At 43.3% G+C, this 13,797-nt stretch overlaps 1 protein-coding gene across 1 annotated transcript in view; it reads left to right on the top strand.

The window, feature by feature from the left end:
- The first annotated feature begins 3,229 nt into the window (after nt 1-3,229).
- LOC102834650 (zinc-alpha-2-glycoprotein-like) overlaps nt 3,230-13,797 on the top strand; it is a 12,929-nt gene continuing 2,361 nt past the window's right edge. The window contains exons 1-4 of the mRNA XM_006859809.1: nt 3,230-3,305; nt 6,008-6,268; nt 8,214-8,489; nt 9,658-9,930. Coding sequence (XP_006859871.1) covers nt 3,230-3,305; nt 6,008-6,268; nt 8,214-8,489; nt 9,658-9,930 — 886 coding nt within the window. The remainder of the gene's footprint in view (nt 3,306-6,007; nt 6,269-8,213; nt 8,490-9,657; nt 9,931-13,797) is intronic.

Below are 13,797 nucleotides of genomic sequence, written 5' to 3' on the forward strand. Positions count from 1 at the left end.
TAGGGGGCGGATTTCTAGGATATATCCTTTGGCTGATTGATGATGCATGGAGGGGATTGGAACCATGGCAATGAGATGCTATACGATGGAATGAATGTAAAACTAAAGCTCTCTCATGCAAACTATCATACAATGCACAATAAAACATTGAAAACAAACTCAACAATAGGTGTTGGCAAGTTTGTGGACAGACTTGAACCCTCATCCATTGTAGGTGGTAATGTAAAGTGGTACAGCTGCTGTGGACACCAGTTTGGTTGTGCCTCAAACAGTTGACCATAGAACTACCATATGGCCCAGCAAGTCCAGTCCTAGGTCTGTGCCTGAAAGAAGTGAAGGCAGGAACACGGCATAAATCTGCACATCACTGTTCATTACAACAGTTTTCACACTAACCAAGAGGTAGAAATAAGTAAAATTCCCATCAATAGATGAATGGATAAACTAATTGTGCTATACACACATGGTGGGACCCAGTCAGTCACAAGGAGACATGAAGTCCTCAAGCATGCCATAACTTGGATGAATCTTGAAAGCATCATGCTGGGGAAATAAATTAATCTCTAAAGGACAAACATGGTATAGCCTCAGTTTATGAAATAAATATACAGAAACCAAAGATTATGAATGTTTACCAGGTTCAGGGGTAGGGGAGAAAGGTGGAATTTTTGTTTGAGGGATACGGGTTTATGTTAATGGTGGTGCAATGTTTTGTAAAATGCTAATCATAATGGTGGCACACAGTGAAAAATATAATCAATGCCATTTAACTGTAAAAGTGGAAGTTGCATTGGTAAATGTTTTTTTGTGGGTATATTTGAACCCCAATTTAAAAAATGAATATTCAGAGAACATTCTTAGAAATTAAGGATATGAATACAAAAATTTTAAAACTCAGTAAGATTGGAAAATGTAATTGAGGAAATCTCCCAGAAACCAGAGCATAAAGAAAAGGAAATCAAAAATAGGAGAAAGAAAATGACCCAGTCTGGGAGGTCTTATAGCTTATACTGGATAATAAGACCATAGAAGAATTGATGCCCTTGAATTATGATGTTGGGGGAGATTATTAAATATGCCAAGGACTTGCAGAAAAACGACTAAATCTATGTTGTAAAAACTACAACTAAAATGCTTCTTAGAATCAAGGATGGCATGACTACATTTCAAAACTTTGGACATATTGACAGGGGACCAGTCCCTGCTTGGTAAAATAGAGGGTCAGCGAAAAGAGGAAGACCTTCAGTGACATGGATTGACACAATGGCTTTAACAATGGGCTCAAACAAAAGAATATTGTGAAAATGCCTCAGGATTTGTTCATAGGGCATCATGAGTCAGAACTAAATTGATAGCACCTAACAACAACAATAACACATAAGAGAAATTCACTTGGAAAAGTCCTAGGCTCCTCTCTTACTTCATTATTGTATTTCTTATGTGGAAATTCTGTCTTTGATAGATTTATCTAATTTCGTGAGGAGGAAAAAACCAAATAACTCAAAAGGAAAAAACACAGTCAGTGATATTTCAAAACAATTTAGGATACTTTGAACAAACAGAGGATGAAAACTTCAGATCAATGAGAAACCCCAAAGTCAACATGAACAGTTCAGGGCTAAGGCAGATTGGAATTCCAGCTCCAGACCACCTGTGTCTGGAGAGATTGGGCAGGGGTGCAGGAGGGGAAGGAAATCTCAGATGACCCAAGTGCTGGCCAGGTGTTGAGGGGGAGGGGAGCAGCACAGAACCACTCCCACCCAGAGGTAACTTCCTGGGTGGACCCATATTTCAGAGCAAGCGTGAACGTCTGAGGAAAGCATGCCAAGGAGAGTTAGGAAGATTGTTCCTGAGAGGGTGGAGTGAGACCACCATGAGGGAGGGTCACAGGCACCTGACAAGGGAGATGACCTGAGAATGGGACTGGGCCTTGGGCATCAACTGGGACACATGGCTTCTGCCCTGCCTCAATCCAGGGAGGATAAAGGGGTTGGTCCAAAGAACCAAATGTGGTCACCTCCTGCCAGCACTGCTGGAGTCTACCCAACGAGGTCCAGAATTGGGCAGACAGAACCAGTCAAAAATCACACCACTTAACTAGTCCTGTAACCCAGGGCTTAGAATGAGTCCTTTCTAGTTTGACTCCCTACTGAGAATTTGCCTTTCCACCCAGATGTGCGGATTCTGATTCTGTTAATCTGGGTTGGAAAAGCAATTTTCAGCAGGGCGTGGAATTGGAATGAATCCATTTGAAATCCTACTGTGAATACACTGCATGCTACTGTGTGGACCTGTGACAACGCCCCAGTGGACCCTGGATGTGCCCATGGTACTGCGGCTCCATGGGCCTAGAAGTTGGCAGTTAGGACACTTCCAATATCACCTGAAAGACGTGTCTGATGTTCCTGCTACTAACACTTATCCCATGGCGGAGGAGAATTTTGCCATTTCCACTTCCATAACAGCAAGGTGGGCTTTCTCCAAGTATATGTACAAAGAGAGGGACAGACAGGTGTGACTGTCCTACAGACAGGCATGGGATAGTGAGGAAGGAATCCTAGCTGGGTTCTTCCCAGACCCAGACTCAGAACATGTAAGAGGAAGGAGTAAAATATGGTCTGCTCTTGCTGTTTTTAAGTGCCGTCAAGTCGGTCCTGACTCCTAGTGACCCTGTACAGGGTTTCCAAGAAGAAGCTAGTGAGTTTGAACCACCGACTTTGTGGTTCAAACCAACCTTGCAATCCAGTGATTTATCCCACAGAGCCGCACCAGGACTCCAAAAAATGGTCTGGCAACACCCAAATCCTCCTACAAAGCATTATCTTTGCCAGCCCAGAGTTGGGAATGTCAGATACAGCCTGTCAAAAGTTGTGTGGGTGACACACATCACCTGACTTCTGATACTACATACACCTCCAGCCAACTGGTCATCTTTTACCTGGAAGATACACAAAACCCCCCAGACCTGGGATCAACTGTTTGAGCTCTCAATTTTCAGATTCTGCCTGTTGACTCACTGACCACAGCCTCTTCCCAGCCTGGCTTATTTGTCCTTTCTTAGTGTCAGGGGAGGAGCCCATCCTGACATTTTTATTGGCTTATGGATTCACCTCCTCCTGCTCTTGGCTTTCAGCACAACCATTCCCAAAACTGCACCTGGCTTTATCTCCTAGTAGCTTTCTCTGAGCTCCAAGATCCAGGAAAGGTCAGCACCTTGCAACCAGGCATGATGGGGACACCGACGACTCTTCTGCTATTTCTGCTGCTCCTTCTGGGTTCTGCAGTCCCCCAGGAGACCCAGACCCGTGAGTGGGGAAAACAAGGGATAGATACTTGATAAGAATGGGAGAGAAAGTAAAGACTGGATGAATGGTTGGGAGAAGGACTCCTGATGTAGCTTGGAGTCCCATCAGTAATGTAGTAATGAGTGTCCAACGCTGTTATTAATACAGTTAACACACTTCTAGGAGCGTTCAGGCAGCATCTGGATTAAAGATCTTAAATACTCTGTAATTTAAGGCCCATAGTTTACAAATGAAAAAAACCCCACCCAAGATCCAGATCACAAGCCAGGACAGAGCAGGAATCACACACGTAAAATTTCTTCTACTCTTCTTGCCTCCATCTTTCTAATGGCTGCATGTACCTGTCAGATTCTGAGGCAAATACAGAGAGACCTCAAGTGGCAAGTGTGAAGGCAGGTTAACTGGAGAAATGGTGCTAGAAGGAAATCCATTCCTTTCCCCCAGTCAGATACTACAGTGGCCCTACAAGGTGAGTGCCTAGAAGAAAAGATGGCTGGAGCTTGGGAACACCTAGAGTCAATTCTAGGACAGAGGATGAGGCCATTTATGACAGACTTTTCAGAATAAAAAGTATAAAGCTGATTTCTAAGCTCTGTTCAAGTTTAAAATTTGTTAGATTTACAAATGATCATAATATTCATTTTATGTTAGTTTTATAACAACTTCATTTAAAAACTGGTGGTTGTGGTTGTTGTTGTTATGTGCCGTGGAGTCGATTCCAACTCATAGTGACCCTGTACAGGATTTCCGAGGCTGTAAATCATTATGGGAGCAGAAAGCCTCATCTTTTTCCTGTGGAATAGCTGGTAGTTTCGAACTGCTGACCATGAGGTTTGCAGCCTGATTCGTAACCACTACGCTACCAGAGCACCTTTAAAAATGGATTAGCAAGAATCATTTCAGTACTTGAACTAAGAATCTTCCATACAACCACCAGCATTATTAACCAACATCGTTTGAATCATATTATGAGTTAATTATGGATTCAAGGAAATGCTTCCCCTCTGTCCACCCACCCCCAGCCTCAAACCAAAATACAAAGTATGGTCCTAGGAATTCTGAGACCCATCCTGACCCCTTGTAGAGAATTTCCTTTAAAATGTAACTTTCTACTCTTTATAGCTATCTGCATTTGTCAAGTTGGATTATTATTATGCTAATAATAAGGCTTAACCCAACAAAGGTTTCTTCCTTTTTTTTTTTAAGTTTATATTGTGAATTGAGTGATAGTTTACATGGGAGGACATCAGCTTTACATTCATCCTATGATATTTCGTTTCATTGTAATGACTACAATTCCCTTTATGCATCATCATTCAACAGCATGTGCTTCCAATCCCTCTGGGTGTTTTATTTTTCCAGATATACACCAAAGCACTCAGGAATATATAACCATTCAAACAACCAAAGGGCATACACTGCATGTCTGCCCGCCTCAGGCCTCCAGCACACAGCCCTTCTCCCTCCTTGAGTCTAGAGTCCCTAGCAACTCCATCTCTCCAAGTCATCATCTCTGCCTCCATCTCTGGCATCGCTGCTTCTCTGGATAGGGTCCGCACTTCGCTCTTCTCCCTTGATGGTCCCAGGGTCCTCCGCTCATAGACTGCAAGATCAACCACTCCCCTCCTTTTGTTATAAAATATCTACCTTTACATTTGCAACCCTCACAGTAAGTTTAGTCCTGATAGCAATTATTCACTCCTGAACCACCAGAGTCTTATCCCTATTTCCTTTCACCAGCCCCTTCTAGACAAGTTGGAAAACACTCAGTGGAGATTCTATCTTTCCCCACGCCCTTTGAAACTAAGCTCCCTCTTGAAAGCTTGTAAGCCAGTCACTTCTTGCCTTTGTAGCCCCCCATTTTGGGTAGCCAGTGTCTAAGTGCCCATCCCTGTCAACCCTGTGTACCAAGGGGATGGGAATAATCCTTGCTGTAAAGATTTGTTCCCTCTTTTTAGCTACTACATCCATAAGTATAGGTCAAGTTCATCAAGTTGTAGTGGATTACACTTTTTTTCCTCTTCTTTCTTCCTCTAGTTGAGTTCTGATCATCCACACATTGAAGCTAGATTGTATGGGTACTGTCTGCAAGTATGGGCATTCTTGTGCATCTCTCCTCACTTCATATCAGCTGGACGCTTCACTTTCTGCTCTAGTCCTCTGTGGTTATGTCCCTGTCCATGGGCTCAGGAGTCCCCAGGTCTCGCTATACTGCTGGACAACCAAGTCTAGAAAATCCCATTGCAAATCAGGAAACTCTTCTCTGCCTTCATGGGATGCCTCAGGGACCGAGGCTGTCTGCATCTTGGGACTCTTCCATTTCATGATATGACATCCACCTACAGGGGAGAGAGATAGAAATAGCCAACCAACATGTAAGGGCCTCACACCAGAAGAAAAAGCATCGCTTTTATTCACATTCCCCTTTGTCAGTCACATGATCCCAATATACCTGTAGGGAGACTTCTTCTGTGCAAAGAAGAGGCAATGTTGTACAACACACACAGAATGGTCTCTGAAATAAGTGTCCAGTCCTTGTACTCAGGAGAGTATACAGTGGTGTGAAACTGACCAGGGAAGACAGAACTGGGGGGAAATCTTCCTTCCTGGCCCTCTGCTGGCCCACAGTGAATCACCACCACCACCACCACCACCCCTGAGAGGGTGAATTCCATCCCTCAGAATCCTCTCCTCTTTTGCAGGACCATACTCTCTGACTTTTCTCTACACTGGGCTGTCCAAGCCCAACAAAGGTTTTCCCAGGTTTCAGGCCACTGCTTACCTCAATGATCAGGCCTTCTTCCACTACAATAGTGAAGGCAAGAAGGCTGAGCCTCTGAAACCCTGGAGTCAGATGGAAGACATGGAGGACTGGGAAAAGGAGAGCCAACTTCAGAAGGCCAGAGAGGAAATATTCATGGTGACCCTGAATGACATCATGGACTATTACAAGGACAGAGAAGGTCAGTGGATAAGGATTGCTGGAATAGAAGGTCTTAGCTAAGAGGCAGCCTCATAATTAAGAGCGGAAAGGAGTCAATGGGATGGAAATAGTCTTTATCCCAAAGGAGAAACAGAAGGCACAAGAAGAAATACACAGACATTTCTGAATCCGTCCACCCCACAACACACCTGTTTAATCTGCCTTTACTCACACAGGAAGTGATGTTAGAATAAGATCTTCTCCAGACACATTCTGATCTCTCAGTTCCCCCACCTGGCCCCTTAGAAGGAATAAGACTCATCGGTGTCTAGGGATGTTGGGTACAAAGTGGCAGCCTTGAAGTTTGTCAGACCTGTGGTCACACCATGGCTCCGCTGGTCACTAGCTATTTGTCAGTGAGCAAATGACTGGGCTGCATTTGCAAAAATTGGAGCATTGAGGACTGCCTCCCATAATTGTCATGATACATAAATTTAATATAATTTATCAATGTAAATTTCCTGAGGATTAGAAGAGTCTGCCTGATTTGCCTGACCTGCACCAACCAGGTCAGTGCACAGCCAGTAATACTTGCTCAACAGAAATGTGTTAAATGAACAGATGAAAGGCACCTAGAAAAAAACACGGGCTATACTAAGGGCTCAGTAAACATTGTATCAAGACCACAAACGGGTAGAATTATATGGAATCATAAAATTCCTCCTGTCTGTACAGTAAGATACAGGGAGATAATCTGTATTTGTGTGTAAGGAGATGGTGACAGAGGCAAGCATAGAGACTAGCTCTTGTGCCTCCCTTTCTTTCTCCGGAATCACAGTGCCTGTCCCCATTGCCCACCTCCCAAGTTAGTCAGCCTTAAGCCTAGTGAACTGTTGATGTTCGATGATTATACAGCGTGTGTCAAAAGGTAGGTGCCTAAGTACAAAATTGCCTAAGACATTACATGGACTCTGAATCCAAATGAGATAATGCTTCCAAAAGGAGGCAAGAGTTACACAGAAATCAGAAGAATGTGGACTTCCGGTAAGGCAAGTGGTTTGGGCTGTGTGTCAGAAGTAGAAGGGGGTAAAGAAAACAGGGGAGATTTTGATTGACTGGAATAGAAACGTGACGTGAGTAATTTTAAGCAAAGACAATAAAAAGATGAAGCCGAGGGCTGGGCAATAATAGGAGCTAACATTGATTGAACGATTAAGTATATGTCTGGCTCATGTGTTAACACATTTACTGCTCATAATAATCTTCTAGAATAAATAGTATTGTCATTCCCATTTTAGAGGTGAGGAAGCAACATGGTGGCAGGGAGACCTGGGATTTGAGCCCAGATCAACGGAGTTCAGAGCCCACGCCAACACCTCTCATCAGTATAACACCTACTTTGTAATCAATATGAAGAGATTGTGTTCCACTTCCCTAATGGGATAGGAATTTGGGATAAAGATAGCAGATGCTGGCACAGAAGGGAGAAGTAATCCCACTATGCTCAGTTAGAATGGAAAGAAAATGAAAGATTCCAATTACCTACCGAAAGTCAAAAATGCTTTCCAATTAACTTGGAAATGCACTTCGGTATGGTTGTGTTGTGTTTCTAAGAACCCATAGTGTATTCAAATGAATCAAAAAAGAAGGACTAGAAACCTATCTACAGTTGATTGCTCTCTTAAGTCTCCCAGCTGGGAAGGGTGTAGCTCATCTCAGACTAGCCTAAAACACCAAACCAAATCATTTCCCTCTCCCTTTCAATTATATGTTGGCTAACAGCCTCTAAACTATGAGTCGGTACCGACTCGATGGCACCTAACAGCAACAACAGTCTCTATGTCACAATAAACAGATTGTTTATTTGTAGATTTCAAAATCCTTTCCTCCTACTGGGTTGCAAACTCTGTAGGAATAAGAGTAAGATGGAGTTGGTGCCAATACTAACTGACTTCCTGTGGGGTTGGGGTGGGGGGAGAATTTAGGGTCTCATACCTTTCAGGGAATGTTTGGTTGTGAGTTCTGGAGTAACAAAAGCAGTGGAGCCTTCTGGAAGTATGCCTATGATGGACAAGACTTCATAGAGTTCAACAAAGAAATCCCAGCTTGGGTCCCCTTGGACCCAGCAGCCCAGAGCACCAAGCGGAAGTGGGAGGCAGACAAAGTCTATGTGAAGCGAGCAAAGGCCTACCTGGAGGAGGAGTGCCCAGGGATGCTGCAGAGATACCTGGAACACAGCAAGACTCACCTGGACCGAGAAGGTACCTATTGTTTCCAATCCCGCATTCCCCAGTACTGAGCTGAGAAGATCAAGGGGTCCTCAGTTTGGGAACATTTCACACTGCTTCGCATCATTCTTGAAAGTCCCTTAGATCCTTCAGCTTTTACATCCTTGGATTCGTTCACTCCCTGGAAGGAAAAGATGTGGGTCCCAGAAAGAACATTCATTAGCTTTCAGGCAGTATTGGCCAGAAAAGGCACTGATTCAACAGTATGGCTTCCTAACACCCAATTTACAGATGAGAGTAATAGAGGATAGGTTAACACTGGCTAAGGCTCAGAGATGGGACTCGAATTTCATATTTCAAATTTTTATCTGTTTCCTAGTAACAGATCACCACATGGCTTAAAACACCAGAAATTGCTTCTCTCACAGTTCTGGAGTCTAGAAGTCCAAAATCAAAGCACCATCAGGGCCACAATCACTGTGCTGACTCTAGGAATAACGTTGCTGGCATCTTCCTGGCTTCTGGCAGTGAATCCGTGTGATGTCTGACTTGTAGACACACCACTCCAATCTCTGACCCAGTTTCCATATTCTGAGGTGCTGGGTGACCATGATTTGTGTGTACAGGGGGTGAAGGGGTACACTGTTCAATCAGTACAACATCCCAGCCCATAGTCATTTGCCTCTACTGTTACACCCCCTTGGCTTGGTTTTGAAGAAAAGACATGTGTACAAAATATCTGTCCTGGAAGGATGAAAATGAGCAAATGTGAGCAAGATTGATTGCTATAAATTGACCCTCTGAATTGGGAAGTATTAAGAAAGAGAGCTGTGGGTACAGTCGGAAGAGTTTGAAACACAGGTAGAACTAAGGGCTAGACTGAGACTGGAGGGAAGAAGGCACTGTGGGAGGTTTGAAGTAAATAGAAAAGTCTCTGGAGGCATTTACAACTTGTTGCCATCAGAAGTCACTACATGGGGGTGGGAAGGGCTGGCAAGAGAACAGTCATGGTCATTCCATGATCCAACAGGGAAGGTTCAGGGAAGCCCTCAACCTTTCCTGCTCTTCATAGAGGTTTCTTGGAGGAGATAAATGCAAAGCTTAGAGTAATCACTGACAACCAGGGAGTCAGGGTGGGAAGAGACACAAGCAGGGAGACATCTACTTCAAGGCCTCAATATTCATGTTCTGTCCCCCATAGAGCATCCGTCTACATCAGTCAGCAGTCATGAGGCCCCAGGAAAAAGTGTGAGACTCAAATGTCTGGCCCATTCCTTCTACCCCCGAGGAATCAGTCTGCACTGGACTCGGGCTGGCGAAGTACAGGCGTCTGCATCAGGAGGAGAGGTTCTTCCCAGTGGAAATGGCACATACCAGATCTGGATGGTGGTCACAGTTCCTCCTCACGACAAAGAAACCTACAGCTGCCACCTGGAGCACGGCCACCAGACTCAGACCCTCTCTGTGCTGTTAGGTAAGACGCAAGAAGCCAGGGATGAAGGCGACTTGGGGACTCAGTCCCAATAACCACGTTTTCTGCCTGACATGAGAAAGATAAACTTCAGGAATCTGTTTGAACCTAATCAGTAAAGTCCAAGGAAGAATTTCAAGGAGATAGACAATGAATTAATTTGGAGATGGAAGACTTGAAGGATTAACACTGAGCTGCCTCTTGACGCCAAATCACGTCACCTAATAAAACTTCTAGTGCTGAATCTGTAAAACCAAATTAATAATTGCCTCACCTAACTTACACAATATATAAAGATATTTTTAAACGGTGCAATGCTGTAAAAATGTGAATAGCTTTTACTATTCATTCTTTCCCCAAAACATTTGATCCATTCAAAATTCTCAGATGAATGAGAGTACCCTTTGGACAGAGAGAATAATGAAAGGGTAGCAAAGCTCCTTCAGGAATATAAAGACACATTTTTTTATTGAGTTGTTGTTAAGTGCCATCGAGTCATTTCTGACCCATAGTGACCCTGTTTATGGTTTCTGAGGAGCATCTGGTAAGCTTGAACTGCCGACTTTACAGTTCAAAGCAACCTTGCAGTCCAGCGCATTAATTCACAGCGCTACACAAGGATTCCATTTTTTTTTATTATTGCAGCAGCGTCAAAAAGTTACAACCTATGATTCAGATGTGCAAAAGAAAGCAGAAAACACGAATTTTGCCTAGCAAATATATCTCCACACTCTCTTTCATTTTAATTACTCTCTGACACATAATTTCTCAAATTTCACTTTTTTCCCCCTTGACAAGTTTTTGTCTTTTACCCCCGCCCTTCCCCAAATGATGTCTGGGTGTAGGGGTATCCACTGAAGGGTGACTCACACCACTTGATCCCTTGGGCATGGTTTAGGAACCTGCTGCTGATGTTCACAGATGTTGCATGGCCACTCTGGTTGTGAAGTTCTAGAACCCTGCAACCTCTTCAGTACAAACCCAAACCGCTTCTGTGTCTCAGTTCCTCTCTGCACTTCCTCTCTCTTTGTGAGACATCACATTTCAATTCAGCTCTCCAACCCTTCCCAGACCATGGTGGCCTTGAAAGCTTATTTGAGAGACTTCCATTTCCTCAGGCCATATTCACAGGGAAGAAGGAATCGGCCCTAATGTTCTTGAGTTCCCTCCAAATCCAATCAACGTGATTTTTGTTTTGTTTCTAATTGAGTCAGTCGCTCATCACCACCCACAGGTTTAAATCCCAAAGGGCAGAGCAGACATCTCACATTTTCCCATTCCATCCTCTTTCATTCTACTCACCTGCCTTTACCTTTGCTTTTCCTTCTTGTATCTTACATCCTATCCTTATCGTCCCTACTCTGGATTATTCCAAAGACAATCCTCACAGCTGAGCTCCTTAAGGAAATCTTTATATATTGATAGATACTTGACTTCAGTTAGAAAATCAAAGCTGAGGAATAGCCTCTCTAGTCTACAGGAAATCCACATTCATTTCAGGTGAGACAAAGTCATATCTGAAAAGCAAGGGGGCTTTAGGGAAGAAAAACCAAGTAGTCAAAGGGGGGGATATTAAACGGTGCATATTTCCAAACATAATACTACGATACTTTGAAAAACTAAAAGGTAACACATGACAGGATGAAAAATTCAGATCAATGAGAAACTCCAAAGTCAACATGAACAGTTCAGGGCTAAGGCAGATTGGAATTCCAGCTCCAGACCGCCTGTGTCTGGAGAGATTGGGCAAGGGTGCAGGAGGGGAAGGAAATCTCAGATGACCCAAGTGCTGGCCAGGTGTTGAGGGGGAGGGGAGCAGCACAGAACCACTCACACCCAGAGATAACTTCCTAGGTGGACTCATATTTCAGAGTAAGTGTGAAAGTCTGAGAAAGCATGCCAAGAAGAGTTAGGAAGATTGTTCCTGAGAGGGTGGAGTGAGACCACCATGAGGGAGGGTCACAGGCACCTGACAAGGTAGATGACATGAGAATGGGACTGGACCTTGGGCATCAACTGGGACACATGGCTTCTGCCCTGCCTCAACCCAGGGAGGATAAGGGGTTGATCCAAAGAACCAAATGTGGTCACCTCCTGCCTGCACTGCTGGAGTCTACCCCATGAAGTACCAGCAACAAGTTCCCCTGCAAGTAGGGCCAATGTCCAGTGCAGTAAATGATACCCCTCCTTGGGAGAGTCTCATTGCCACCAATGATTGCCTGTAACAGTCCCTCAGTCCTTTAGTACTGCTTGTCTCACAATAGAAGATTCCAATGTGAATAGTTCACCAACTACACTAGAGGGATGGAGGGCAGAGACACCAACCAAGTACAACTCTGCAATCCCTTCCCTGACTCAAGGCCTACTTCAGTTTGACTGAGTTCTGCTTTTTAAATTTGATTCCCCAGAAAAGCTCTCTGCTGCAGCCAACGAGATCTGATTGTTGACCAGGCATATTCATTTTTCTCTCAATAGCTGTTACTAATTTATTTATTCATTCATTGAATTATTATACAGTGAGTATTTGTCTTATTTATTTATTTATATTGTGGTTTGGGTGGAAGTTTAAAAGCAAATTCAATCATTTTTTTTCACATTTTGTTTCACGGTATAAGTTGCGGTCCCCTCACTTACGCTCTGGGTTCCCCAGGTCCATGCCCCCTTTACTTCCCGCCCCTCACTGCCTCCTGAGTTTTGTTTTAGAGCAAATGGTACGCTTTGGGTCTTAAGTGGTATAGGGACACGAGATAAATGCTCCCAAATAGCCACCCTAATGTGAATCCTCAAGCTGAGGGAACCGAAGAAAACTTCAAGTTTTAGCTTTCAATATTGAAGGATTCTATGGAAAAATATTGAATGATGCAGAAAGCATCAAAAGAAGAGGGAAGGAATACACAGAGTCACTGTAACAAAAATAAATGGTCACTGTTCAACCATTTCAAAAGGTACCCAATGATTCTGAGATTTACAGCCTCGGAAACCCTGTACAGGGTTGCTACAAATTGGAACCACCTCCATGGTACATAACAACAACAATGATGCTGAAGGAAAAAGTCCAAGGTGCATTGAAGGCATTGGCAAAGAACAGGGCCCCCAGAACCGTTGGAATACAAATTGAAATATTTCAACAAACTGATGAGGCAGTGGAGGCACTCACTCATCTATGCCAAGAAAGTTGGAAGACAGGTATCTGGCCAACTGATTGGAAGAGATCCATATTTGTGCCCATTCCTAAGAAAGGTGAACCAACAGAATGTGAAACCATCAGAATATCATTAATATCCCATGCAAATAAAATTTTGCTAAAGGTAATACAAAATGGCTGCAACTGTACATGGACAGAGAACTGCCAGATGTTCAAGTCAGATTCAGATGAGGACGTGGAACAAGGGATTTCATTGCTGACATCAGATGGATCTCAGCTGGAAGCAGATGTGCTTTATTGACTACGCAAAGGCATTTGATTGTGTGGATCATACAAACTATAGACAATTTCAAAGAATGAGTATTCCAGAACGCCTAACTGTGCTCATGTTCTGTTCAAACAACATTGTGGTTAATGAGTTTTCCTCCAATCCTTATGCCACATTCTTCTTCATATAATCCAGTTTCTTAGCTTATTTGTTTAGCATACAGATTCAATTAGTACGGTGAAAGAATATAAACTTGACACACACCTTTCCTGATCTTAAACCATGCAGTATCTTCTTATTCTGTCTCTTTTACTATGTTCAGGTTCCACATGAACACAATTAAATGTTCTGTATTTCCCATTATTTGCAATGTTATCCATAGTTTGTGATGATCCACACAGTTGAATGTCTTTGCATAATTAGTAAAGTACAAGTAAACATTGAAAAAAAAAAAAAA

The sequence above is a fragment of the Chrysochloris asiatica genome, unplaced genomic scaffold (assembly GCF_000296735.1).
Source record: "Chrysochloris asiatica unplaced genomic scaffold, ChrAsi1.0 scaffold00034, whole genome shotgun sequence".
NCBI classification, from domain to species: Eukaryota; Metazoa; Chordata; class Mammalia; order Afrosoricida; family Chrysochloridae; genus Chrysochloris; species Chrysochloris asiatica.